The sequence below is a fragment of the Danio rerio genome, chromosome 5, assembly GCF_049306965.1.
Source record: "Danio rerio strain Tuebingen ecotype United States chromosome 5, GRCz12tu, whole genome shotgun sequence".
In the NCBI taxonomy this organism is placed as follows: Eukaryota; Metazoa; Chordata; class Actinopteri; order Cypriniformes; family Danionidae; genus Danio; species Danio rerio.
In genome coordinates this window covers 71198418-71225821 of record NC_133180.1, presented here as the reverse complement: position 1 = coordinate 71225821, position 27404 = coordinate 71198418, and the positions used below count along the sequence as shown (strand labels likewise).

Here is a 27404-nt window from a genome sequence, read left to right as displayed (position 1 = left end):
GGGCTGATTTACGTTGTGTTCTAAATAAAAGCAATGCCAAAAGATAAAAGGAACATATTACAAGACGTTCTTGTCCCAACCAACACCTGAAATTTATATTTTAGAAGCGGCTTCTATTTTTTGCAGCTGAACAACACAAAACTCTGAGCGTTAATGTGGTGCTTGATAGCATCTATTAAGCTGACAGAAGTGATTGCCACGTGCTTAAAAAACGTTCAAGTTCTTGATTGTTTATTTTTGCAAATTTTTTCTTTGTATATTTACTTTTCTCACGTGCCCCACTCCTTTGCGTCCTTGCCTTTTTATTGGCCCTTTCTTGTTTGGCAAGAGGAAAAACAATAATGTGGGTCAAAGCCTGCGAGTGACCCAGCTTAAGTGTCCTGTAGTGATTGCACAGTAACTATGGAGCAGACAGCACACAAATACAAGTGAACATGTGTTGTTTTGCAGGGTCCCTCTGGTCCGCATGGAAAACCAGGACCCCCAGGGACTCCTGGACCTAAGGTATGTACTACTGAGAACAGTTATGGGATACTTTTGTGGTTGTCATTGCAGTGTGGTCGGAACAAAGGGACCAATTGCTTGTTTTATTTGTTTTATTTTTATTTGTTTTGTTTTGTTTTTATTATCCCAATACCTCAGACAGACCTAATCTGAGAATTGAACTGAGAACAAACAAAACAAAAATGCATTTTCATTTTCAATTAAAGATTACAAGGGCAGGCTAGTTTTTAATGACATGCACAGATGAATTGTTTACAACAAAACAATGTGAGCTAACAATATCATATGGTTAGTTTTGATTTCATTTAAGGCAACAGCTTTACTCACCGTAAGTAAAGTAACTAATCCCATAATAATGTCCTTATGAAATGCAGGTCTTGAACGTATTAGTGAGTTCCAAGGGGATCATTAAACATATACATGAGCTTTGATCTACTCAGTGGCTTCTAATTACGAGCCATATGTACTTTAAGTATACACTACCTGAGAAAAGTCTTAGTTCCTATCCAAGTTTTAGGAACAACAAATAATAATTTGACTTCTAGTTGATAATTTGGTATCAGAAGTGGCTTATATGAAAGGCAAAGGTCTCTAGATTACGCTTATTTGACCAAAATAAAGTATGATCATGCCTTGATTGATTCAATTAGTACAGTAAGATCTGACTTTCCTTAGACAAAAGTCACTTAACAGAAATGATGTCCAGTATAGAATATAAAGTCATGCTGCAGTGGAAACATTATCTAGATTCTTTGGATTCTTCTTCAATAATGTTCATGTCTGGTGACTGGGCTATCCAATCCTGGAGCACCTTGACCTTCTTTGCTTTCAGTAACTTTGATGTGGAGGCTGAAGTATGAGAAGGAGCACTATCCTGCTGAAGAATTTCCCTCTCCTGTGGTCTGTGCAGATCTCTCACACGCCCCCATACTGAATGTAACCCCAAACCATGACTTTTCCTTCACCAAACTTGACTGATTTCTGTGAGAGTCTTGCGTCCATGCGGGTTCTAATAGGTCTTTTGCAGTATTTGTGATGAATGGGATGCAGTTCTGCCACTTCCAACTGATCAATTAGAAGTCAAGTTATTATTTGTTGCTCTTACATTTGGGATTGACGACAAGACTTTTGTCAGGTAGTGTAGTGATATTTCAAGAGAGTACTGCTTGAAACCTAGAAAGAAAGCAATAAAAACAGCCTGCATCTACTAGAGTACAAACATGACTACTTTGGGAGCCAAGAAAAAACCCCTCCATCAATATTAAGCTGTTGTAAATGAAAAGAAAAACAATCAAAACACGAGCTAACGAATTCTGATGATCATTGGCAGGAAATATATGGTGATGTATGGGTTTGACGACATTGTTGGACCTGTGAATGATTTCCATTCACGCTTTTTTTTCAGCAGTTGTTCGTTTTACCACATCTGGCTTACAATATAGTCCAGGAGAACAAAGATCTTTCTTAGCCTTATGAAAAGAGCCCAAGTTTAAATCCCCCTCTCTTATTATTCCTGCCAAATGGGACAAAGATGAGACAAAAAAGACAAGAGAGAGGGACAGAATTAGAGTGAGAGAGACCCACAATATTAACACTTAGTTTGTTGTGGGATTCCTAGCAGGCTTTTCTTTTTGGAAATATTTTGAAATGTCTTGAAAAGAGCGTTGTATCTGGGCATATATCCAGATGCTTTTTTTTTTTTTTTTTTTTTGCTTTAAAGAGACTATTTTGATGTCTGTATTGCAGTCCCTGAAAAGAACAAGCCTGCTGGATTCTCTTAACTAGCCTCCAAGATTATGCCATACAAATTGCATTCAGTGGAGATTTATGGGCTTGTTTGCAGCATTACCTGATAATTGCTTTTGCGAATTGGTGCAAAAATAAGGTTGGAAGCATTGTTAAAGGGATAGTTTGCCCCAAAACAAAATTATGACTCACTCATCCTCAAATAGTACCAGACCTTTATGGGTTTATTTTTAATGTTAAACTAAAAAGAAGGTATTTTGAAGAAAGCTGTAAACCATTGACCTTTATAGTCCTAGTCAATAGCAAAAAAAAAACAAGTGAAGAGTTCAGATGCAAAAGCCGCTTAACAAAAATGAGCTAATGACACTGAGTGAATGCTTTAGGCACGTAGTACGTTTAACAAATAGTTTTGTTTGAAATCATCTAAATCCCAGTGTCAGCGCATTCGGAAATAACAGTTAGTTTGCAAAAGCCTCTAAACGCGCTTGCCTTTGACCACAAAAAAACGCTATATCCTGAGAACCAATCAGAAGGCGCGAATTGAATCAAATGTTTTCAATGTAGCAGCGCTGATAAGCTGGCTTTATGAGGAGACATATTCTGCTTTTGAATTCGATTTTAAAAGACGAAGTTTGAGGAACTGCATGAGCCTGTTCGACTGTCTGGTGAATGGTAAATGAAAACGTCCCTTACCTCAAAACTCAGATGCTTTTTATTTCAGAACAGACTTTAACAGAGTCCCAAACCTTAAATCTCATACTTAAAGACTAAATACACTTTTTTATTGTCATATAGCACATGTATTTAAGCATATTAACAAGAGAGAGAGCAAGAGAGCGAGAGAGAGAGCAACATCCGCCACATAACCAACGTAAAAAATTATAAAACTATGGCATACATTACGTGCATAAATGAACTGCATGAGCCTGTTCAACAGTCTGGTGAATGGTTAATGAAAACGTCCCTTACCTCAAAACTCTCTGCATTATAAGAAAAAGAAAATACACTGTACAGTCAGAAGTGTAACATGCATTCATAATGTTTGTTTGTGCAGCGGCTCTACTTTGGATGAGTACGAATTACTATAGCTACATTAAACAGCTACTCCATTTCACAAAAGACAAAGTTAAGATGCCATTCTTTTATCCTTCTTTTATTTTATAAAACGATATTTACAACTTCGTTACCTGTTATCCACAGCCTACGCAGGTTGTGTTCACTAGAGTAGGCGTCATGCGTGCACACGCGCGTTCTCGATAGTAAACAAACAGCTTGCGGTCAGTTCACGTGTGATTTCGCAGCCACAAATACATTACTACATGAAGACAGAAATTACATTTTTAGGTGAATTATACCTTAGAAATACAGTATGTGACACTTTTAACACCATTTAAAGATATCAGTGTTGCTGTGAAGACTCCCTTGCTTCTCTCCTGACCTTGAAAATAGAATTGGCTAAATCGTAGAAAAGCTGAATTGAGATTGTGTGTAGGGTGGAATCAAGATCGTGATCTTTTTTCGATTAATCGTGCAGCCCTAATGCCTAGTTCAGACTGCGTGATTTTAGCCCCGATTTTGGCTCGCCGACAGGTTTTGAGAAATCGCCGACAAATTCCTGAAATCACAGGCAAATTGCTGCTCGTGCGCGTGAGTGACAATCACACAGTATGAACTATCAAAGACGCGATCTGAGAGAATCGCCGATGAGTCGCCGATGCCTGTGAGATATTTGGCATGCTAAATATCTGGAGCTGTCGGCGATTCAAATCATGCCGTGTGAATTGAGTTTTGACTGAAAATAACATCAGCGATCGCCTACAGCCAATGAGAGAGCAGCTTTCACTTGTGTGTGCATGTGTGTATACCTGCTGCGGGCCAGCGGGAGGCTGGGGGAGAAGTTAAAAGCACTCTTTTTCGGTTTATTTGGACCCACGAAATGGAGGAAAAATTAGTGAAGGTTTGACAGGACTCAGGAGCAACTGTGTCTGTTTGACGTTTCATACAGAAAGAAATTAGTTTATTATCAACGTTGAAGAGAAATGGCTAATTCCCTTTAAATCGAGGTGAGCAAACATGTACATTTTCTACCCCATTAAAGGCTTCTTTCTCATTATGTAGCTAATAACAAAAGATATACGACATGTTTTTGGCTGTGAGACGTAGTTTGGACGAAGTTGTGGGTGATTCTTCCAATAGTAAAGTCATGCAATGTGAAAGTCCCTGTCACCGATCCATCTTGCAGTGTAAACAAAGCAGCGACAAAACGCTAGCCCAGATAGTCATGCAGTGTGAAAACATCTGTGACACGACTACTTTGAAAACCATGCAGTCTGAACTCGGCATAACTGACTGTTTTAATTAACTATAACTTCTTTGTTAAGCTGCTTTTACACAATCTACATTGTAAGAGCGCTATAAAAATAAAGATGAATTAAATTTTAGCTTTCTTTAAAATATGTTTTTTTTGTGTTCAACGAAAGAAAGAAGCTCAAACATGCTTGAAACAAGCAAAAGTTGAGTAAACAATGGCAGAATTTTCATTTCTCACTATAAAAAAATCCTTCATGTTGTCCCAACACTAATCAATTAAGTCAACTTAATAGTTTTTTTTACAAATTGAAGTGGATTGAACATAAAACACTTAAGTTATCCTCAAAAACTCAAGAATTGTGTTGATTCATTTCATTTTTTGTAAGTAGCTGTGCATTTTTTGACTGTTTGGTGAACTACCCGTTTAAAAAAAATACAGATTGCTTTTCGTTCTTTATTCTCTAGAAAAGTGACCCTACTTGAATTAAAGGGATTAAAGATGGGTTTGACTCACAACCATAAAACACAGCTTCATCCCATTGCCCGAAAAGGCAGAAGAATGTGGTCTGTGAACCCCAGTGTCACTGCAGAGACTTACTGTAAACTTATTCTCACAAGCGTACATGGGTCACTCTCTTCTATAAACAGCACTCCTTTCCTTGCAAGCCTTCATTACTCTTATCCATGTAGACTATATAGGACAAATCTGCATGGAGTCCTGTTGCAGTCTTCTGTTTGTAATGAATTTGCGACCAGGGGTCACAATGACTCCTAATAACCTCCTCATTTCCTGTGTGATGCGCATACATTAGTCACAACTGGCAAAGTAAGGGCAAGTTAAGTGTGTCTCTGTGGGTAGTTTGAAAAGTATAGTCGATTCAATTTAATTTTATTAATTTACATACAATTGAAGCCAAAATTACTTCCCAAATGACGTCTAACAGAGCAAGGAATTTTTCATAGTATTTCCTATAATATTTTTTCTTCTGGAAAAAGTCTTATTTGTTTTATTTTGGCTAGAATAAAAGCAGTTTTTATAAAAACTAAATAAATAAAAAACCTATAAGGTCAACATTATTAGTCCCTTTAATCTATATTTATTTTCGATTGTCTACAGAACAATACAATGACTTGCCTAATTACCCTAACTTTCCTGATTACCCTAGTTAATCCTCTAAGGCCGCATTTACACTGCATGGTTCGAGTGACTCAATTCCAATTTTTTTTTTCTGTGACACAGATCGCATTTGGCCCATATGTGTAAGCTGAAAAAAAATCTCATGGATTCCGATTTACTCAAGTCAGATTCGGGCCTTGTTCATTTGTGGAAATTTATCCGATATGAATCGGATTTGTGTCCTCGTGTCTACAGTGTAAGCAGGTAGATCGGATTTTCACCTGTAAATGGGAGTCGCGCATCATTAAAAATCATAGCGAATGACATCAAGTCAGATGCTTTTTATTTCAGAACAGACTTTAACAGAGTCCCAAACTTTAAATCTCATACACAAAGACTAAACACGCTTTTATATTGCCATATAGCACATGTATTTAAGCATATTAACAAGAGAGAGAGCGAGAGAGAGAGAGAGAGAGAGAGAGAGAGAGAGAGAGAGAGAGAGAGAGAGAGAGAGAGAGAGAGAGAGAGAGAGAGAGAGAGAGAGCAACATCCGCCACATAACCAACATAAAAAATTATAAAACTATGGCATACATTACGTGCATAAATCACGCCATGGACAATACATTGAGATGCCTACTGGTTTAAAAAGTCCCAGATTAAAAGAGGATGGCCAAATAAGAACTTCTATCATAATAGTAAAACAACAACTTGTCAAAATGAATTTTAAAAAATGAAACCCTGTGAACACATTAAATACAGGAGTTGAGAAAAAAGGCGCTCTTTTATTATCAGCTGTTAGTCAGCGCCCACTCTTTTTTCCCCTGGACATTGCACCTTTGCCATGTGCTGTGTAAATGCAGACGATCAGATATGAGTCACTTTTAAAAGATGATGCAAGCAGGTCGTCAAAAACATTGGATACAGTCACAAAATCAGAATTGACCATCAAGATCTGCAGTGTAAATGCAGCTTAAATGTCACTTTAAGCTGAATACTAGCACCTTGAAAAATATCTAGTCAAATATTATGTGCTGTCATCATGGCAAATAATAAATAAATCAGTTATTAGAAATGAGTTATTAAAACTATTATGTTTAGAAATGTGTTAAAAAAAATCTTCTTTCTGCTAAACAGAAATTGGGGAATATATATGCAGGGGGCTAATATTTCTGACTTCAACTGTATATAAACTCTTCCATGTTATTTGTTTTCTGTGTGTTGCAGGGAAAAAAGGGAAATCCTGGAATCTCACCTGGCAGAGCACCAAGTGGAGTAAAGGTCTGTGTTATCATATCCCTCATTAGTCATTATTCATTGTTTATTGATTCTCTGGATTTGCCATAATCAGCGATGTTCATGTTCCTTCGGCTTATCCCTTATTTATCAGAGGTCACCAATATTTGAGATGGATCAAAAAAGTTTAGAAGATCAGATAAAGCAAACTAGACTTAATAGTTTTAGGACAACTTTGATGAAAGATTTTGATTCACTTCAAATGTTGACCACTGTATATATTGTACACTCACCGGCCACTTTATTAGGTACACTTTATTAGTACTGGGTTGGACCCCCTTTTGCCTTCAGAACTGCCTTAAACCTTCGTGGCATAGATTCAACAAGGTACTGGAAACATTCCTCAGAGATTTTGCTCTATATTGACTTGATAGCATCACACAGTTGATGCAGATTTGTCGGCTGCACATTTATAATGTGAGTCTCCCGTTCCACCACATGCCAAAGGTGCCCTATTGGATTAAGATCTGGTGAGTGTGGAGGGAATTTGAGTACAGTGAACATATTATCATGTTTAAGAAACTAGTCTGAGATGATTTGCGCTTTTTGACATAGCGGGTTATCCTGCTGGAAGTAGCCATCATAAGATAGGTACACTGTGGTCATAAAGGGATGGACATGGTCAGCAGCAATACTCAGGTAGGCTGTGGCGTTGACACGATGATCATTGGTACTATAATGGGCCCAAAATGTGCCAAAAAAATCTCCCCCACACCATTACACCACCACCACCAGCCTGAACTGTTGATACAAGGCAGAATGGATCCATGCTTTCATGTTGTTGACGCCAAACTCTGACTCTACCATCCGAATGTCGCAGCAGAAATCGACACTCATCAGACCAGGCAACGTTTTGTTGAGCCTGTATAAATTGTAGCCTCAGTTTCCTGTTCTTAGCTGACACTCGGTGTGGTCTTCTGCTGCTGTAGCCCATCTACCTCTAGGTTAGACGTGTTGTGCTTTCAGAGCTGCTTTTCTGCATACCTCGGTTGTAATGAGTGGTTATTTGAGTCACTGTTGCCTTTCTATCAGCTCGAACCAGTCTGGCCATTCTCCTGGCAACAACAAGGCATTTGCGCCCACAGAACTGCTACTCACTGGGTATTTTCTCTTTTTCTGACCATTCTCTGTAAACCCTAGAGATGGTTGTGCGTGAAAATCCCAGTTGATCAGCAGTTTCTGAAATACTCAGACTAGAGCGCCTGGCAGCAACAACTACGCCACGTTCAAAGTCACTTAAATCACCTTTCTTTCCCATTCTGATGCTCGGTTTGAACTGCAGCAAATCGTCTTGACCATGTCTACATGCTTAAATGCATTGAATTGCTGCCATGTGATTGGCTGATTAGAAATTAGTGGTAACAAGCAGCTGGACAGGTGAACCTAATAAAGTGTCCGGTGAGTGTATATTGTATATACAGTGGTATGTGGTAATTTTCTGCATATAAATGTTATAAATTCTTATTTATCTCCCATTTTGTTTCTTCAAAAGCTGTATATGTAAAAAATAAAATTGTTATAATATGCTATGAACATTAATTCCTGTTTTATTTATTTAATCTGATTTGCTCATGTAAAATTTTAAGTGGTTATAAAATATTATTGTGCAAACATTTTTCATTTTGGTTCAGATAAAACTGCATTATTCAGAACACTGATTCTTGAAAACTTAGTTTTTTTTCTCATAACAATTATAAAAAATTTTACATTTTTAATTATTACATAATTTTTTTATTTTTATATGTTATATTTTTTATTTTTAATGTTTAAATATTATATTAGACACTTAATCTTAACTCTGCAAAAATGTTCTAAACATTTACTAATACATAAAATTATTAGTTATTTTCAGAATGGCTAGCGTTGACTGGAGTAAACCCAAATCCATCCTGTATTTGAAGCTATTTAAATCAGGATTTGTCCAAAAAAAAAAAAAACAATACAAATAATATTTTAAAGAGAGAAACTGAGTGAACGTAAAGAAAAACATCCATAAAAGAATCAATGTATCTTCATATTAAACAATCAAATTGAAGCTGCTTTGATTCTTTTAAAAACTAAAAGAATACCCCTTTACATATTGAAATGACTTATCCAAAATTATTCTTACTTTGTAAACACATTTTTAAAGTCCACATGAACCGGAAGCTGCAACCGTTTTTTTCTTATTGTAATGCAGTTCCTAGAGAAATTAAATATTAAATTAGAAAATGGCAAAGTGGGCGTGGCTTGTTTTTTTTCTACTGTGAACAGATTGGATGTAGTAAAGTAGGCATTTCGTTCAGAAAAACTGGGAAAATAGTTTCAGGAGAGCTATTACAACCTAACAGACGCCTTCTCATCACCATTTCTGTTTGTTGTCAGCTCTGATTATTGAAGGGGCGTGGTTATGTTAGCCACGCCCGATACCTTAGACAGGTGTAATCGAAGAATTGAACTCAAAAGAAGGTGGATTTTCAGATTTCAATTAAAGATTACAAGGACAAAGTAATTTTTTTTAGTGACATGCACAGATGAATTGTTTACAACAAAAGCTAGCATTGTGAGCTAACAAAACCATATGGTTAGTTTTGATTTGATTAGTACTTTGAAGCCTATTCTGTCTTAGACCCAGTGGGCAGACACATCACAATGTATAGAGTCTCTGGATATTTCAACATTGCTGGATCCTTAAAGTATCAGGAGTAATTTTCAGTATGTTCTTTTTTGCAGGGCGACCCTGGATTAGTAGGTCTGCCTGGACAACCCGGTCAACCCGGTCGTAAAGTAAGAGTCATCCTTTGATTCCTCCACTATATTGAAAATCACAGAACAGATCCAAGATGCAGTTCCTGATGCAGATGTTTGGAATAGTTCACCAAACTTAATTAGCAACAGCAAAGCGTCATGTTTTTTTTTTTTTTTCCAGGAAGCGTCACTGCTTTATCAGCCCAATGCTAAACTAATCCCTTACATACAATCACACCACATTTTCTGCATCAGTCTTACATGGCAAATGCGAAACAGGTTCCTATGCCGTGTAAAATCCCCCAAGAAAAAAGTTCCTCACGGAAGCTTAGAGAATTTCCCGGGCTTTTTTCTGGAGAGAAACGCGATTTGTTTCAGACATGTCCATCTGACCTTGACGTCCTCGGTGCGTGCTGTGAACGGGATGGCCAGAAAATGACCTCATTGTGTTTCGTTTTCCAAGAAAATTTGCTAATGCTGTGGTTTACCTTCATGTAATTCTATTCATCTTTATTCTACAGTGCTTTTTGCAGCGTAGATCATGTCAAAGCATTAACATGGAAGCAGCTTAACATAGATGTAATATCGATATTTTATTCTGGAATGTGCTTTATCTAACAGGACTAAAAAGAGGTGTCATTAAAGTGCAACAAAAGAGGAGCAAACTAACCAACACCACTTTGGCTTTTCTTCTGCTGTCCATTAACGTCTTTACAACATTACAATTTAACCCAGAATTCGAGAGTTCACACTTAGCTGATGATTGATTATAAAGCTTGTTTGGCATGATGTCCCAGAAGAAAGCTCATAAAATCCTTGAGCCCAGGGTTCCCTCCCGTTTGCAGGGCGAGAGGGGAGTTTGAGCTCAGGTACAGAGCATCCGGAAAGTATTGATATAGCGCTTCACTTTCCTCTTTCACTTTTCGCTTTCCACATTTTTTTCTGTTTTTATGTTACATCCTTATTCCAAAATTGATTAAATTCATTTATTTCCTTAAAAACTGACAAATGTGAAAAAAATGACAATGTGAAAAAAAGTTTTTTAAATTGTTGCAAATTTATAAAAAAAAAAAAACGCTGAAAAATCACATGAAGTATTCACAGTCTTTGCTAAATACTTGTTGATGCACCTTTGGCAGCAATTACAGCCTCAAGTCTTTTTGAATATGATGCCACAAGCTTGGCACACCTGTCCTTGGGAGTTTTTGCCCATTCCTCTTTGCAGTACCTCTCAAGCTCTATCAGGTTGAATGAGAAGCGACAGTGTACAGCCATTTTCAGATCTCTCCTGGGCTCTGGCTGGGCCATTCAAGGACATTCACCGAGTTGTTGTGAACCACTCCATTGATATTTTGACGATGTGCTTTGGGTCATTGTCCTGCTGGAAAATGAACCTTCACCCCAGTCTTTGGTCAAGAGCACTCTGAAGCAGGTTTTTATTCAGGATGTCTCTGTACATCGCTGCATTCATCCTTCCCTCTGTCCTGACTTGTCTTCCAGTTCCTGCTGTTGAAAAACATCCCCACAACATGATGCTGCTACCACCATGCTTCACTGTAGGGATGGTATTAGCCTGGTGCTGAGTGGTGCCTGGTTTTCTCCAAACGTAACGTCTGGCATTCCCTCCAAAGAGTTCAATTTTAGTCAGCAGACCAGATTTTGTTTTTTTATGGACTGAGAGTCCTTTAGATGCCTTTTAGCAAACTCCAGGCAGGGAGTAGCTTCCGCCTGGCCACTCTACTATACAGGCCTGATTGGTGAATTGGTGCACAGATGGTTGTCCTTCTGTAAGCTCAGACAGAGTGAACATCGGGTTATTGATCACCTTCCTGACTAAGGCCCTTTTCCTAAGTTCACTCATCTTAGATGGCTGGCCAGCTCTAGGAAGAGTCCTGGTGGTTTCAAACATCTTCCACGTACGGATGATGGAGGCCACTGTGCTTATTGGAACTTTCAGAGCAGCAGAAATTTTCTGTAACCTTCCCCAGCCTTGTGCCTCAAGACCAAGCTGTCTCTGAGGTCTACAGACAATTCCTTTGTCTTCATTCTTGGTTTGTGCTTTTCACAAATTCTAAGACATAAGCTTTAGGTGAATTGAGTAAGCTAAATTGGCCGTAGTGAATGCAAGGTGTGAATGTGAGAGTGTATGGGTATTTCCCGGTGTTGGGTTGCAGCTGGAAGGGCATCCGCTGCTTAAACATATGCTGGATAAGTCGGTGGTTCATTCCGCTGTGCCGACCCCTGATTAATAAAGGGACTAAGCTGAAAAGAAAATGAATGAATGGTGTGCACCTTTTTGTGAAGCTGCAATGAAACAATAATTATTGTAAAAGGCGCTATACAAATAAACTTAATTTAAATCTATGCTGCCCTCACAATATTCGATTAGAAGAAGGCTGTCTCAAGAAGCAGCAAGTGAAGCAGAATTTGAATTGGGATGTCCCTCAATGCCTTCCTACTTTGGAAAGCTGCCTCCGAATGTTTTAGAGCTTTGGACGCAGCCATAGTCATATTTCCAAGGAACATATACACTGTCTACACCGCTGAGATGAAATTGACTTTGCCAGGTCCCTGCACTAACACTTTCTGCCAGCCTGCTGTAATCTGTCTAATGCCAAATTGCAAAGACGTCTATACTCACTTTCTCCAAATGGGAAAGTGTGCTGTTAAGCTTCTAGGAAACTTTCAGGGTGACATTTTCTATCGGGTTCAAGAATTTGGCATCCAGTACACTGGCATACACAAGCATTTTTGTGCTATTGAGCAGTCACACACACAAAGATAACTATATATATACATGTCATTTCACATCAGCGTATATAGTTGAAGTCTGAATAAATAGCCCTCCTGTTTAATTTGAATTCTTTTAAAATTTTTTCCCAATTTTTGTTTAACGGAGAGATTTTTTTCAACACTTTTCTAAACATATTAGTTATAATAATTAATTTCTAATCAATGGTTTCTTTTATCTTTGTCATGATGACAGCACATAATATTTTAGTAGAAATTTTCAAGATATTAGTATTCAGATTAAAGTGACATTAAAAGGCTTAACTGGGTTAATTAGGTTAACTATGCAAATCAACACAGACTCATTCTGAAAACATAGGCCTATATACACTTCTGAAGACTGCGAATTATGTAGCCAAAGGTACGTAAGGCCGCATTTCATCTTTAAAATGAACGCTACAAAGCGGTATAATGCCGTTCCTTTTCGCGCTTATCGGCTGACCGGTTACCTCCGTGTGGTCTGCTTTCCGGCTGTTACCAGTTTGTCTAGTGGCAGTTTGCCACGTACGACGGCGGATTTGAGACGCAGAGAGGAGTTGGCCAAGACGACGGGGTTCAATTCCGGCAAAGAACAGTTCTAGAAAGAGAATAAGACAAAAACATAAGCCAAAAAAAAAAGTAAATAACAGGGTGACAATGTGGTAAAATCTGAAAATGTGGTAAAAATCAGGCAGCTGTGAGGGCTTTACTTTTTCTGGATTGCTTTTTTAAAACACTGTTGGTTGGGTTTAGGGAAGTGGGTGGGCGCTGGTCAATCAGTGCTTTTGAACACAGTGTCGGTTGGGTTCAGGGAAGGAGGCGGGTGGGTCAGGCGATAGGTCAGTCAGTCAGTCGACAGCGGCCTCTGGTGGATTTACACAAGATGAGCAGGCGTGAATGGCACTCGCTAGAGAAATTTGAGATCTGAAAAAGTGTACACAGCACCCTCTGGTGGATTCGCAAAAACAAATACTGCAAAAAAAGAACATATTGCCTGAGATGTATTTGCCACTCTCCAGAAGTGTATATAGAGGTACGTTTTCAGAAGGAGCCTGGGTTGATGCGTCATTATATACAGGGTGTCCGTAGGGTCTTAAAAAGTCTTAAAATGTCTTAAATCTCAAAAACAGAATTTTAGGCCTTAATAGGTTGTACATCTACTGAAATGTTGTGTTGTAGGTCTTAAATCTTTTTAACAGGTCTTAAATTTCCTTTGTTCATGTATTGCTACCCAATCTGCCCATTAACATCCACAATCACCAACAATCCACCTTAATCAAACGTTTTATTTAAAAATGTTATTTTTAACTCTATTTACCATAATTATTTTCCTCATATTTCTTTAAATTCACCATGTATTTACTGCTGGGGACACCTGAGGACACTGACTTGGACTGACTGATGTGCATACATTTACTTTATTATAGTTTTTTAAACTCCTTTCTTTTTAGAAAGTTTCTGTTGAGAAAATGTGTTTACAACTAGAGCTTGCTTGTTTTGACACAATATTTAAAATAAATTTTTGATAAGTAATATTTAAAATATTAAAATGTGTTATTATTAAATTATCATTGTATTATTAAATATATTAAATTCTAATGATTTTTTTTATTGGGCAAATATAAATATTTTCCATCTGGACCATTTGAAAAACTCCTTAGCGTTTAGCCCTGTGTAGTCTAAAATTAAAATGTCTTAAAAAGTCTTAAATTTAACCAGCAGAAACCCTGTGTTTAACAATTTATGGTTTGTTCTGTAGACAATCTAACAAATATATTGCGTAAGGGGGCTAATAATATTGAACTTAAAATGGTTTTAAAAAATTAAAAACTGCTTTTATTCATTGATTTTCTTTTCCCTTTAAACTGATTTTATTCTTGCCCAAATAAAACACATAAGACTGTCTTCACAAGAAAAGTTCACAGGTGGGCTAAAAAGTTTTACTTCAACTGTAAATATCTATATTTTCAGAATCAGAAGTGTTTGTTTGAACATTTGCGCATCTAAACATCTTCCCTGAAACGTAAAGAAAAAAAATATGACCTGGCGTTTTCTCTGCCTCCATGTGTTTTCAATCACACAGCAACAGATATAAAGAAAAAAATATTAAAAGCTGGTGGAAAAATAGTTGCAGACACTACTTGCGCTAAATTACCACTGGCTCTCAACCAGACAGTTATTCCATCCATGGACCATGTCCTTGACAAAATCATGTAACAATAAAATAAATGAGGAAAAAAAAAAAGAAGCAGTACTCAAGTGTACTGTAAAGTAACACATGCAACTTAAGCAAAGTCACACATTCGCTCAAATGTACAGGTAAAGCTGAGTTATGCTTTTAATTATTATGAAATACTGTTCCATTTACAGTCCTTCAATCCTTTCCCACTCATAGCTTTGGGACTGTCAGCAGATGTGGACTCTGGCACTACTGGACGGTGTGCTGTAATAGGACGAGCGTAGGCTACTAACGTCTGCCTGGAGATTGTTCTACTCCACCCCTTCACTGGGACTCTTTTGGCAACAATCTTCCATCCATATTTGTTGCTAAGTTTGTGTCACTTTTACAGAGCTGAGCTGTGAACAGAACAGCGAAACATTGCATGCCATATATACAGTTAAAGTCAGAATTATTAGCTCTCTTGTGAATTTCGTTTTCAAATATTTGCCAAATGACGTTTAACAGAGCTAGGAATTTTCCACAGTATTTCCTATAATATTTTTTCTTCTGGAGAAAGTCTTCTTTGTTTTATTTTAGCTAGTATAAGAGCTGTTTTCAATTGTTTTCAAACCATTTTAAGGTCATAAGGTCCTTTTTATGCCTTGTTTCCAATGAGTGGTACAGTACAGTATGGTACGGTTTGGTACAGGTCACCTTTGTCAGGCTTGGGTCTCCACTTCCACATGGTACCAATGGTACTCTTTTGCTAGGTGTGGAGTTCGACAGAAAGCTGCAGCTGATGTCATTCTTTCTTTAAGTTTACATATCGTATGAGAAGCACTTCCTACTAAACTAATGCTGTATATCAGGGGTACCCAAACTTTTTCTTATGAAGGGCCAAAATCCAAACTTGATTGAGTGTCGTGGGCCAAAGGGAATTATACAAAACTCTATTCCATTAAATTTGCCATGCGTATTTTCCTAATTTATTTAATATATAAAAATAACTCGAAAACATTGCTTTATATTCATCTCAGGCTCATTCTGAAAATGTACCTCAATATATATTTCTAGAGACCGCGAAATACATCCTAGTAGGTACGTTGTTTTGCCGTTTTTGTTATAGCAAATCTATTGTGCGGTATTATAGCGGTACTGAAGGTTGTTGTGTACACTTTTTGAGATCTCAAATTTCTCTCGCAAGTGCCATTCGTGTGTGCTGTTCTCGCGTAAATCCACAAGAGGCCGCTCTTGACTGACTGAATGACTGACTGACTGACCAATTGACTGACCCACCCTCCTTCCTCCCTAAACCCAATCAATTTTATAAATTGACCTGCCAACCCACTTCCCTAAACCCAACTAACAATTTTCAAAAGCAATCCAAAAAAAAGAAAAGCCCTTGTCTGATTTTTACCAAGTTTTCAGATTTTACCACATTCTCACCCTGTTATTTACTTGTTTATTTTATTTTTTGGATTCTGTTTTTGTCTTACCTGCTTTTTGGAACCTCTCTTCACCGGACTCAAACCCCGTTGTCATGGTCAACTCCTCTCTGAACGGTTTGCTGTAAAAGGACGAGTGTAGGTTACTAACGTCTGCCTGGAGATTGTTCTGCTCCACCCCTTCACTGGCACTCTTTTAACAACAATCTTCCATCCATATTTGTTCGTGTCACTTTTACAGAGCTGAGCTGTGAACAGGACAGCGAAACATTGCATGCCGCATATACAGTTGAAGTCAGAATTTTTAGCTCTTAGCTCTAATTTCTTTTTCAAATATTTCCCAAATGATGTTTAACCGAGGAGTTTTTCCACAGTATTTTCTATAATATGTTTTCTACTTGAAAAGGTCTTATTTGTTTTATTTTGGCTGGAATAAAAGGAGTTTTAATTTTTTTTAAAACCATTTTATGGTCAATATTATGGCCCGTGTCCACTGAGTGGTACGGGACGGTTCGGTACACTTTTATGGCCGTTTCCATTGTCAAAAGGTACCAATAAGTGAACCGTACCTTACCACTTTGCAAAGGGTACCTAGCATGACAAAGGGTACCAAAAGACAAAGCTAGACACGCAGCTATTGGCTCTCCACAAAGAAATACCAACTGAGCCGAGGTTCGACCCAGCAACCTTCTTGCTGTGAGGCGACAGCTCTTCCTACTGCGCCACTGCGTAGCCATCTTGAAAAACATTTAGTCAAATATTATTTGCTGTCATTATGGCAAAGATAAAAGAAATCAGCTATTAGAAATGATTTTTTAAAACTATTGTGTTTAGAAATGTGTTGGAATAAATCATTTCCTGTTAAAAACAAATTGGGGAAAATATACAGGGGGGCTAATAATCCAGGAGGAGTAATAATACTGACTTTAACTGTAGTTTTTCTTGCTATGCGTCCTGAAGTGATTTCAGTAGAGCTGACTCTACATCATTCGTCATTACAAGCTCCAAATTCCTTTCTTCTTACTCATATTCCCACACTCAGCTGCTCTTATGCTCGGTGTTCTTATCTTAGTTCTCAGACATAGTTGAAACAGTTTTTACATATTCGAAGCTAAGCATCGGAGTATCAGTAACATGATCGCTTCTAATTGGGTAATATTTTTGCTGTGTTCACTTTGCCAGCACAACTGACAACAATATGACAACCTTCCTCCCAAAAAACATACCATCATGCAGAGTAAAAAAAAATGTAGGAAACTATTTTTGTAAACTTTAAAATAATTACCTATTATGCAAAAATCACTTTATAAGGGGTTTAAACACAGTTTTGTGGCAGAGGTCTGTGAATATAATTGGTTAAAATGTGTCAATGTTATTTTTTTTCACACTTGATAACAGTCTGCAGAAACACTTTAATTGACGTTCTCCCATTGTATGTGTCATCAGAGGGGAAAAGCCCTGCTCATTAATGGCAATCTTTTCCTTATTAGCATATATGATGTTAGCCTTGTTTTTGAGTCTGCCGCTATGCTGACACACAGGCATTTAAAGAGCAATCTCGTTTGAATTTAAAGCGATAGTCCCCAAAATGGCACAATTAGGATCAAAGCCTAAAAGGGGCCATTTCAAAGAGTTATAAAACATTATTTTTGGGTTATTTTGAGCTGAAACATCACATACACAAGACATCAGAGGCTTATTTAGCAGAAGGCTATTACCCAGAGACAAAAAAAGCAAGACTAAATAAGGCAGAAAAAAATAAACCTCAAACTTAATGGCTGGTGGTCCATCTCTGCTTCCCTCTACTCCCCTTTTGTCCAATTTTATCCCTCTCAGGCTCAAATTTAGTTTCAGAAACAGGAAAAATCTGATATTTGGGGAAAATTATCATATGGGGTAGTACAGTAGAATTCTGACTTTTTTTTTTTTTTTTTTTTTTTTTTTGGAGAGACCTTCACATGCAAGGCATTCTGGGATGTTGCAGATTTGCAACATTGGCCCAGTGTGGTAATTAGACACTGACGACTGAATATGATATGAACAATAACTTTTTATATACAACTTTTCAAACAATGTAACAAATTGCTTTTCTGTGGCAGAACAACAACAAAAACAAAATGGGATCCAAATCCAATATCTCAACTCCTCATTGAGTAGGTCATGTCTTTAAGTCACTTTGTCATGTGGTACTCCAAGAAACAGTTTTTGTCTTTTGTGTCATCTGGTGAGCAAGTGAAGAAACTGTTTGTTGCTAATGGACAACCAAGTCCTGCAGTGGTACTTCTGAGTAAAAAAACCTATAGAAAATGTATCTGGAGTAATAAGGTACTTAATTTTTAACTGTTGCAAATCTGCAACGCCTGCCTTAAGAGGTTTATAGACAGTTTGCAACAGTGCTCAAGTGACTCACACACACAATAGCCATGATATCCACTCATTTAAATGTCTCCCTGTCTCCTTGTGTTGATATGTTCACTATGTATGTACCCTAAGCTCATGTAAACCACAAAAAATTCTTTGCATTTGCGACTAAAGCTCATTCTGATTCTGAGAGACAACAAAAGCTCCGCCATGTGGTAAAATTATGTGGCAGAGTTCAATCTAAAATCCTAGCAGAACTGAAAGGAAATGATCATAATATTTGGGTCTTTAAGCGTTGGATGGAAATAAATCTTAAGGATAAGACTGCTATAAAACAAAGCTTACATCAAGTTCTCTCTGTTAAAATCAGACCTATTTTTCCCCCTTTTAAGGACTGTTTAAAAAAAAAAACACTGTTCCCTGCCACCTGTCAGAGCAATGGCAATATGTTTCTTTAACATCAACAGTATGACCACATCTGGTACTGAATATCCGTCTCGTTGATGTCCTTGCTTGTAATAGCATAATTATATTTAACTTTATTCTCTGCTAATCCCTGTCACCGATTTACTGAATGAGAGGGGAAAAGGGCCAGCTTCTGCAAGGAAAGAAACTCTTTTGCTTTTACTCAGCCAGAGGTGAATGTCCGTTTTGGAGGAAAACGGGCCTTTTGGCAAAGACTGAGAAATGAAACTAGAACAAGCTGTGTTTTCTGGAATTGCAGGCGTCCATTCATATTTACCTGAAGAACGTCAGTGTCTGCAATAGTTTCATGAAGTGACACTCTCCGGTCAAGAGCGGAAAATATATATTAGTCCTTTTAGCTGTAGCTGAAGTTGACACAGGAAAACAGTGCATAACAGTCAGAAAGAGACTGCTTAGCCTGCCTAGTCAGAAAGTTATTGCTTATTTCTTTAGTTGATTTTGGTTATTTATTCCGCATAATTGCACTGGTTGGAAACCATCTCTGATCCACCCCTGTGCTTCACTCTGGGCATGCAACAGTCTGTGTGGTACTGTTCTTTGGGGCTTCTCCACACCGTAACTCTCCCAGATTTGGGGAAGTTAAAGCTACTTTTATTCAACCAACAAGTTGTTGATGTTTTTTAACCGGAAAAGCTTCTTCCAAAAAATGATAGGACAATGTAAGGCATCAATGTGGGGAAAAACAATATTTTTCAGCTTTTGTTAACATTTAAACAAAAACTCTAAGTCGGAATTTTCCAGGGGTATGAGTAATTTCGAGCTTGACCATGTATATATAACAGTTAAACTATTAACCCCTCTGAAATATTAGCCCACCTGTTATTTTTTTCTAAAATTTCAGAGCGAAGATTTTTTCAACACATTTCTAAATATAATAGTTTTCATAACACATTTTTAATAACTGATGTATTTTATCTTTGCCATCATGACCATAATTTCTATTTTACTAGATATCTTACAAGACACTTCTATACAGCTTAAAGTGACAATTAAAGGCTTAACTAGGTTAATTAGGTTAACTTGGCAGTTTAGGGTAATTAGGCAAGTTATTGTATTTCAAGAGTTCACACTAAGCTGATGATTGGTAATAAGCTAGTTTGGCATGCTGTCCTGGGAGAGAGCCCTGAGATCATTAAAACCTCGAGCCCGCCTATGCCTACTCTCTCTCTCCTGCTGCTTAAAGATTGCTAAGGTGGTGTGTTGCTGGTGGAATTGAATATGGTGCTGATGTGGTTTAGTCAATTTACTTAAGTTTCATGTTTTTTGGACTGTGGGAGGAAACCAGAGGACCTGGGGAAAACCCACGCAAGCACGGGGAGAACATGAACTCCACACGGAAATGCTGCCCGACTGGGTAAAGACCCGACCCGGAGGTATTTTTGCTGTGAGGCCACAGTGCTAGCCACTGGGCCGCTGTGCTGCTCTAAAGAGAAAAGAGGAGGAGAGGGGGTGAAAGGGGGGATTCTTCAAGACGAAGATGACTAAGGGTAAGATGCTTTGGTTATTTATACTGGGTTAGGAATCGTCTGATTGGGGGTTCGTACATTAACTTGACTCGGGGCCAGCCATGTCAATCATAAGCACGTGATCCTTTCGAAATTAGTTTATGAATAAACCTCACAAAGATGGTTTGTTCTGTAGACTATCAAAAATGTATAGCTAAAGGGGCTAATAACCTTGACCTTAAAATGGCTTTTTAAAAATTAAAAACTGCTTTTATTCTAACCGAAATAAAACAAATAAGACTTACAACAGAAGAAAAAATATTATCTGACATACTGTGAAAATTTCATTGCTCTGTTAAACATAATTTGGGAAATATTTAAAAAAGAAAATAAAAATCAAAGGGGGGGGGGGGGGGGCTAATAATTCTGACTTCAGCTGTATATGCAAAATAAATTGAAAAGCTGTGGCCCTTGATGATACATTGAGTTCTTAAGGTGCGTTCACACCAGACATAGATAAAGTGTTAAGCACAAGTGATTTACATGTTAGGTCAATGCAAAGATGTGAATAGACATCCTGCGGTGCTATTCGTGTGAAAGAGAAGGCGCAAATGATGCGATTTCTGTGATTTGAAGCATCACAAATAGAGCTTTATGAGCATTTGACTAGAAAATCAGATTTTTACCGGATTTTTGCGCTGTGTTAACCAATCAGGAGCTTGCTCTTGTAGGGGCGTGATTATGCGTAGCACTTGTTGTTGGTGTCCCGAGGGGAAATCCTCCTGCCGACACCAGGCAACAACTCATCAAACTGGGCTCGGCTCAGTCGGAAGCACCACTGAAAGCTTCCATCATCCAGATATAATTTCTGCAGATGTTGATTAACTCACAGAGCTGGGGGCACCTCTGAAAGGATCTAGTGGACTCAGACACGGCACCGAATGAATCTATGCTATTTTTCAGCCTTCCTAAAGCCCATAAAGCACAGCCACTTTCTCAATAAAATCCATGTTAGCCATTTAGCAATGAAACTGGAGTCACCGGGCAGACAGATGCCCTGCCAATTACATGAATTTTTATCTATTGTGAAGGGAATTTGACGAGCAAATGGAGGGAATTTGATGTCCAAATGAAGCGTGTAAACTCCAAATGTTCTGTTGTGAAGAAAAACAATCTTTCTGCTCAATGAACTGAACTTATTTTACAACATTATTACATTATTATCATCTTTTTTTCTCCATAACACTAACTTGACCCATTTATACTAGAATTTTACCAGTGTGTTTTTTTTTCGGTGACATGGATTGTGTTAGATTAACTGGTACTAGCGTCAACATATTGTTGCTCTTTTCTAGGTCTGATTTCTTCTGTTGCTTTAACAGAAAGCATTTTTTCCATTCCACTGCGCTACTTTTCCATTGTTTGTCTACGTTAAGTACAAGCAAGATGTGTTTAGGTCTCTTCTAAAAGCTAAAATAAAGTTGTGTTTTTTTGCTTTCACCTTTTTAACCGCGAAACCATATTCGCTGCGAATGACCCCCTAACCTGGTCCTCCATATGCTTTTAAATGTATGAAAATGTAAACATTACGACATAAAGTCCATTGCCCAAACACCTAAGGGAGATTTTATCTTGTGAACTGAAAAGTCCACACACATACGTACACCATCATGCGCAAAGTCAGACTAGAAACAATTGCTTCCTTATTGCAGTCCCTTTGGCTCAAACATCTGGGATTTATTTGCTCTCTGTTTATGCGTGGCAAAAAAAAAAAAACATAAGCACCATTGGCAAGATTCTTTTTCATGGTGATGAAGACTGGCCCTCCTTCCTCCTCTGACTCTCTTTAGTTCCACATTCGGGACTTCCCTTGCCTTGTGCAATATATTTCCATAGTTTAAATGGAAGAAAGGCATTGTTCATTGTCCTTCAGAGCAGAGCACTCAGTTCCGGTGTGGAGATCACAGGCCCGTTGTGTATGGATTTAACCTGTCTTTGATCGCTTGTGCCAGACTATGATTTGTCTTGTTTACTTTGAAGAGTCCACACTAATTAGGTTGCTGCGAGCAGTGTTTTGTAAAGAGATTTGCCCCAGCAGGCACAGATAAACACAGAAAGCTGATGATGGAATAGTTGGCTTTGGCACAGTAGCTGCGGGCAGAGCATTTGCTGTACATCACATACAGTAGCATCAAAGTGTATTTGGATACCGAAATTGCACATATGCATTATAAAGCAAAATATATAATTATATATACAAATATATATAATTAAATTCAACACAGGCACATTGTGAAAATGTACCCCTGTATACATTTCTGGAGAGAGAAAATTATATAGCCAGAGCTACGTATATGGCTGCATTTTGTCTTTAAAACGAACGCTACGGGGCGGTATGATGCTACCAATGGCTTCTGTTTCTTTTTATGCTACCGACTGACCGATTACCTCCGTGTGGACAGCTTTTCCGCTGTTAACAGTTTGCCCAGTAGCTCGCCATGTACGTCAGTTACCTTGAGATGCAGAGAGGAGTTGACAGTGTTCAAGTCCAGCGAAGAACAGTTCCAGAAAGCAGGTAAAACGTATACAAAAGGCAAAAAAGAAAATATACAAGTAAATTACAGGGTGAGAATGTGGTAAGATCTGAAAATGTGGTAAAAATCAGGCAGACGTGAGGGCCTTTCTTTTTCTGAATTGCAGTTGCGGTTAGGGAAGGAGGTGTGTGGGGGTATCTATCGGTTGGTCAGTTAGTCGACAGCGGCCTTTGGTGGTTTATGCGAGAACAGCAGGCGCGAATGGCACTCGCGAGAGAAATTTGTGTATTCAAAAAGCGTACGCTGTGACCTCTGAAAACAAAAACTACAAAAAACGTAGCTCCTGGGACAAATTTCACACTTTCCAGAAATGTATACAGGGGTACGTATCTATAATGAGCCTGGGTTGACATTAGCTGTTAAAGAGTGCACAGATCTGCACTTTAAATTTCTAACAAAAATAATAGACCATCCAAGGAGTATTTAAAGAACAAGCTGTAAAATCTCCGCCCTCTTATTAGAAACAAGCAGCAGCTCATCTGCATTTAAAGAGATACACAAAAAGAACAGGTTTTTGCTTCCACCCCAAAAAAAGAGCATGGACTAATAATCGATCCTTGGTATTTGAGCTTAAACTTTACAGATGCATTTTGGGGACATCTGACACTTTTATCTAATATGGAAAATCCATAAATTATATAATTTATCTAATCTAATTGAGGCCTGAGTTACACCCTGGGAAAAAAAAAATTAAAAAGAGATCATGATAGGATTTAATATCTTTTTGGAAACCGTAATACAATTTATTTTTCAGGTTGTTTTTGTCTAGGGAATAAACAACACTTATTTTTAGTGTTAATTAACTGCATTAAATAGAAATTACATTTCTTCAAAAACTGTATTTTTATAATATATACGTGCGAGTATTACTCACTATGGACAATGTACCTTTTATTTCAGCGAGAGCAAACCCTTGCCATTAAATTTCCTTTCCTCATCTTGAATTGTAGTCAGTAAAAGTTTCCTCTCTGAGATCCCAAAGGTTACTGCCAATTGCTAGGCCAAGACACATAACACCGCATGACTTTTCACTGACTGTGAAGGTGTCAATGATGTCTTCATTACATTTACAGTCCCTATAAATTTGAAAAGAAGCAGAGGTTCCTGAAGCAATATCTCAGCATATAATATAGAAATTAGAAATGTAAAACATTGTATATTTTGAAGAGTTTTTCCTTTTTATTCAGACTACACAATAGTTATTATGAAAGTCACTGTGTCAGATTATGCTATTTTGGGTAACACTTAAGTAAGTAACAATTCACAGCATTTATTATTGGATTATTACCTGCCTATTATTGAGATATGAACTGTTTATTAGCACTTAAGGTATGGTCTTATTCTACATCCTTATTCCTACCCAATACCTAAACCCTTACTAACAACTAATAAACAGATAATTAGTTGTTTATTGAGCTAAAAAAAAAAAAAAAAAACTAAGTTAATGGTTTGTTAATAGCGTGAATTGTACATTAAAATAAAGTGTGACCCAATTTTGACCTTAGATTTGTGTCATTAAAAGAAACTAATGCTGGCTGTTGTTTTGGGAATTGTTTATTGTTTTTATTTTATTTATTTATTTATTTTTTTTGCATTGGTATTATATATATCACCCTGGATAAAACCAGCAGTGTTGCAGGAAAAAAAGAATATATTACAACCTTAAGTGACTTTAACAGAATAATAAAATAAAAATTTTAATTTAACTACATTTAAAAAAAACTAAATTTGTTACTTTTGGAGGAAAGTACATGTGAAAGTATGTGCTATGTCATTTTATCATTTTATTTAAGAGGAAGATAGGCTTAAAATTGTAATATATTACTTTTTTACCCAACTCTGAAAACAAATCGAAATATTGGGGCAAATTAAGTTTAGCAATACATATTACTTGCAAAGATACAGTGTTCATATATTTACTGTAAAGGAAATTTACAAAGTATTTTCATGCCACACAATCTTTATTTGATATTATCATGATTTCTGGCATAAAATATAATTTTTGACTTACAATGTATTTGAATACAATGTATTTTTTGGCATAATTAAGATTTGTACCTGACATGAAAGCTGGATAAATAAGCTTTCTGTTTATGCATTTTTGTAAGCACAATATTTGTCTGAGAAACAGTTTTTTTTTTATCTGAAATCTTAGGGTTCCAAAAATTCTAAATACTGTGCAAGTTAGGTTTTTAGCCATGCATATTATTTAAAAAAAAAATACAGTGTCCATAAATTTACAGTAGGAAACTTACAAAGTATCTTAATTGAACACGATCCTTATGATATTATTTGGATTTTTGGCATAAACTTTGTCTTTTTGACTCAAACGATGTATTTTTGGTGAAATTGAGATTTATACTTGGCATCAAAGCTGAAAAAATAAGCTTTCTGTTGATCCTACTTTATGCAATATTTGTCTGAGAAACAATTATTTGAAAATCTGGAATCTGAGGGTTCAAAAAGCTCGAAATATTGGGCAAATTAAGTTTTTAGCAAGGCATATAGCATAAAAAATGCAGTTTTCTTATAATAACAGTAGGGTATTTACAAAGTATCTTCAAGGAACACGATCTTTACTTAGTATTATTATGACTTTTGGAATAGCAGCTGCCTTTTTGACTCTTATAATCTATTTTTGCAAATTTATATTTATACCTGCCATGAAAGCTGAATAAATAAGCTTTCTGTTGATGCATAGTTTGTTTGGACAATATTTGAGAAACAACTGTTTGAAAATCTGGAATTTGAGGGTTCAAAAATCTAAATATGTGGCAAATTAAGTTTTGAGCCAGGCAGATTATTTTTAAAAAATGCAGTTTTCTTTTATCTACAGTAATTAAAATTAAAAATTAAAAGAGTATCATCATGGAACATGATCTTTACTTAATATTATTATATATATTTTTTGACTCATGCAATGCATTTTTTTGGCAAAAATATAATGAATAAATAAGCATAGTTTGTTAGGACAAAATTTGTCTGAGAGACATTTTGAAAATCTGGAATCTAAATAAATATTGAGCACATTAAGTTTTTAGCAAGGCATATATAGCATACAGAAATACAATAATTTCGAAACTGATAAAATATCATCATGGAATAATATTATTATGATGTTTGGAAAACAAATTGCCCTATTTTCTAAGAAACAAATTTGAAAATCTGGAATCTGAGGCTTCATTCAATAATTAAATAATTCATTCATTCATTTTCCTTCGGCTTAGTCCATTTCTCATCAGAGGTCACCACCGCCAACTATTCCAGCATATGTTTTATGTAGTGGATGCATTTGCAGCTGCAACCCAGTACTGGAAAACACCCATACACTCTAACATTAACACACACACTTATACACTACGATCATTTTTGTTTACCAAATTCACCTTTACCGCATGTCTTTGGGCTGTGGGGGAAAACGGAGCACCCGGAGGAAACTCACGCAAACACAGGGAGAACATGCAAATGCCAACTGGCCCATCCAGCACTCAAACCAGATACCTTCTTGCTGTGAGGCGACAGTGCTGACCACTGAGCCACCGTGCCGCCCTCTGAGGGTTCAAAAAAATCTAAATTATGGGAAAATTAAGGTTTTAGCCATGCATATTACTTACAAAAATTGAGTTTTCATATATTTACAGTAGGAAATGTACAAAGTATTATCATGGAACATGATTATATTAATATTATTAAGATAATAATAATATTATTATTATTATTATTATTATTATTATTATTTGACTATAATCTAAAAATGCTGGGTACCGCACAAGTCCTTCATGTTGTTACAACACAAATTAAGTGAACTTAATTGTTTTTACAAATTTAAGTCGATTCAGTTGTTCGAAAAACCTCAAGAATTGTGTTGTTTCAACTCATTTTAAATAAATAGTTTGAACAAGCAGCAAAAGTCAAATTTTGAGGGTATGTTTAATCTCTAAAATTTAAACCTGCACATGCAAAAAATAAATAAATAAATGACATCCCTAGCGACTATCACAGTACAACATGTTCTGTTCACGGGAAATTTGTAATGAAGAAATTACAGTATACTTAGTTGCATTATGTGGTAAACTTTTGTCTCATAAAAGCCGAATACCTGAAGAGGAATTGCTACCACATAGGGATAAAATGTCGTCTCTCCCTCATTTATGGGCTGATAAGAGCGCTAATTGGCCTGTCCCCAGACAGTTAAAGCGTCTGCTCAGCCCGTTAATGAGTTGGTATTAGTTCGGAAGTGGTTTGCTAGTTTTAGTGGAATCTGTTGATGTGCACTTTGGGACCCGTTACGTTTCTCCACATTTATTACTTTTCCATCCTGGGAACATGTGTAAACCACTAGGATTGCACAAGCTGCTTTTACTTTGTTCCCGCTATGATCGAGTTCATTGGCAAACATTGAATGCAAAGACAAATTTTCATTTCATCATGTCAGAAAAAA

The 27404-nt window shown here is 36.9% G+C and overlaps 1 protein-coding gene across 10 annotated transcripts in view; it reads left to right on the top strand.

The window, feature by feature from the left end:
- col27a1b (collagen, type XXVII, alpha 1b) overlaps window positions 1–27404 on the top strand; it is a 147200-nt gene that overhangs the window by 37251 nt on the left and 82545 nt on the right. For all 10 annotated transcript variants that reach the window (XR_012405978.1, XR_012405979.1, XR_012405980.1 and 7 more), the window contains 3 exon segments: window positions 451–504; window positions 6907–6960; window positions 9688–9741. Coding sequence is in view for 2 of the 10 variants with exons in the window: in NM_001080575.1 (NP_001074044.1) it covers window positions 451–504; window positions 6907–6960; window positions 9688–9741 (162 nt within the window). In the remaining 8 variants the exon portion in view is untranslated.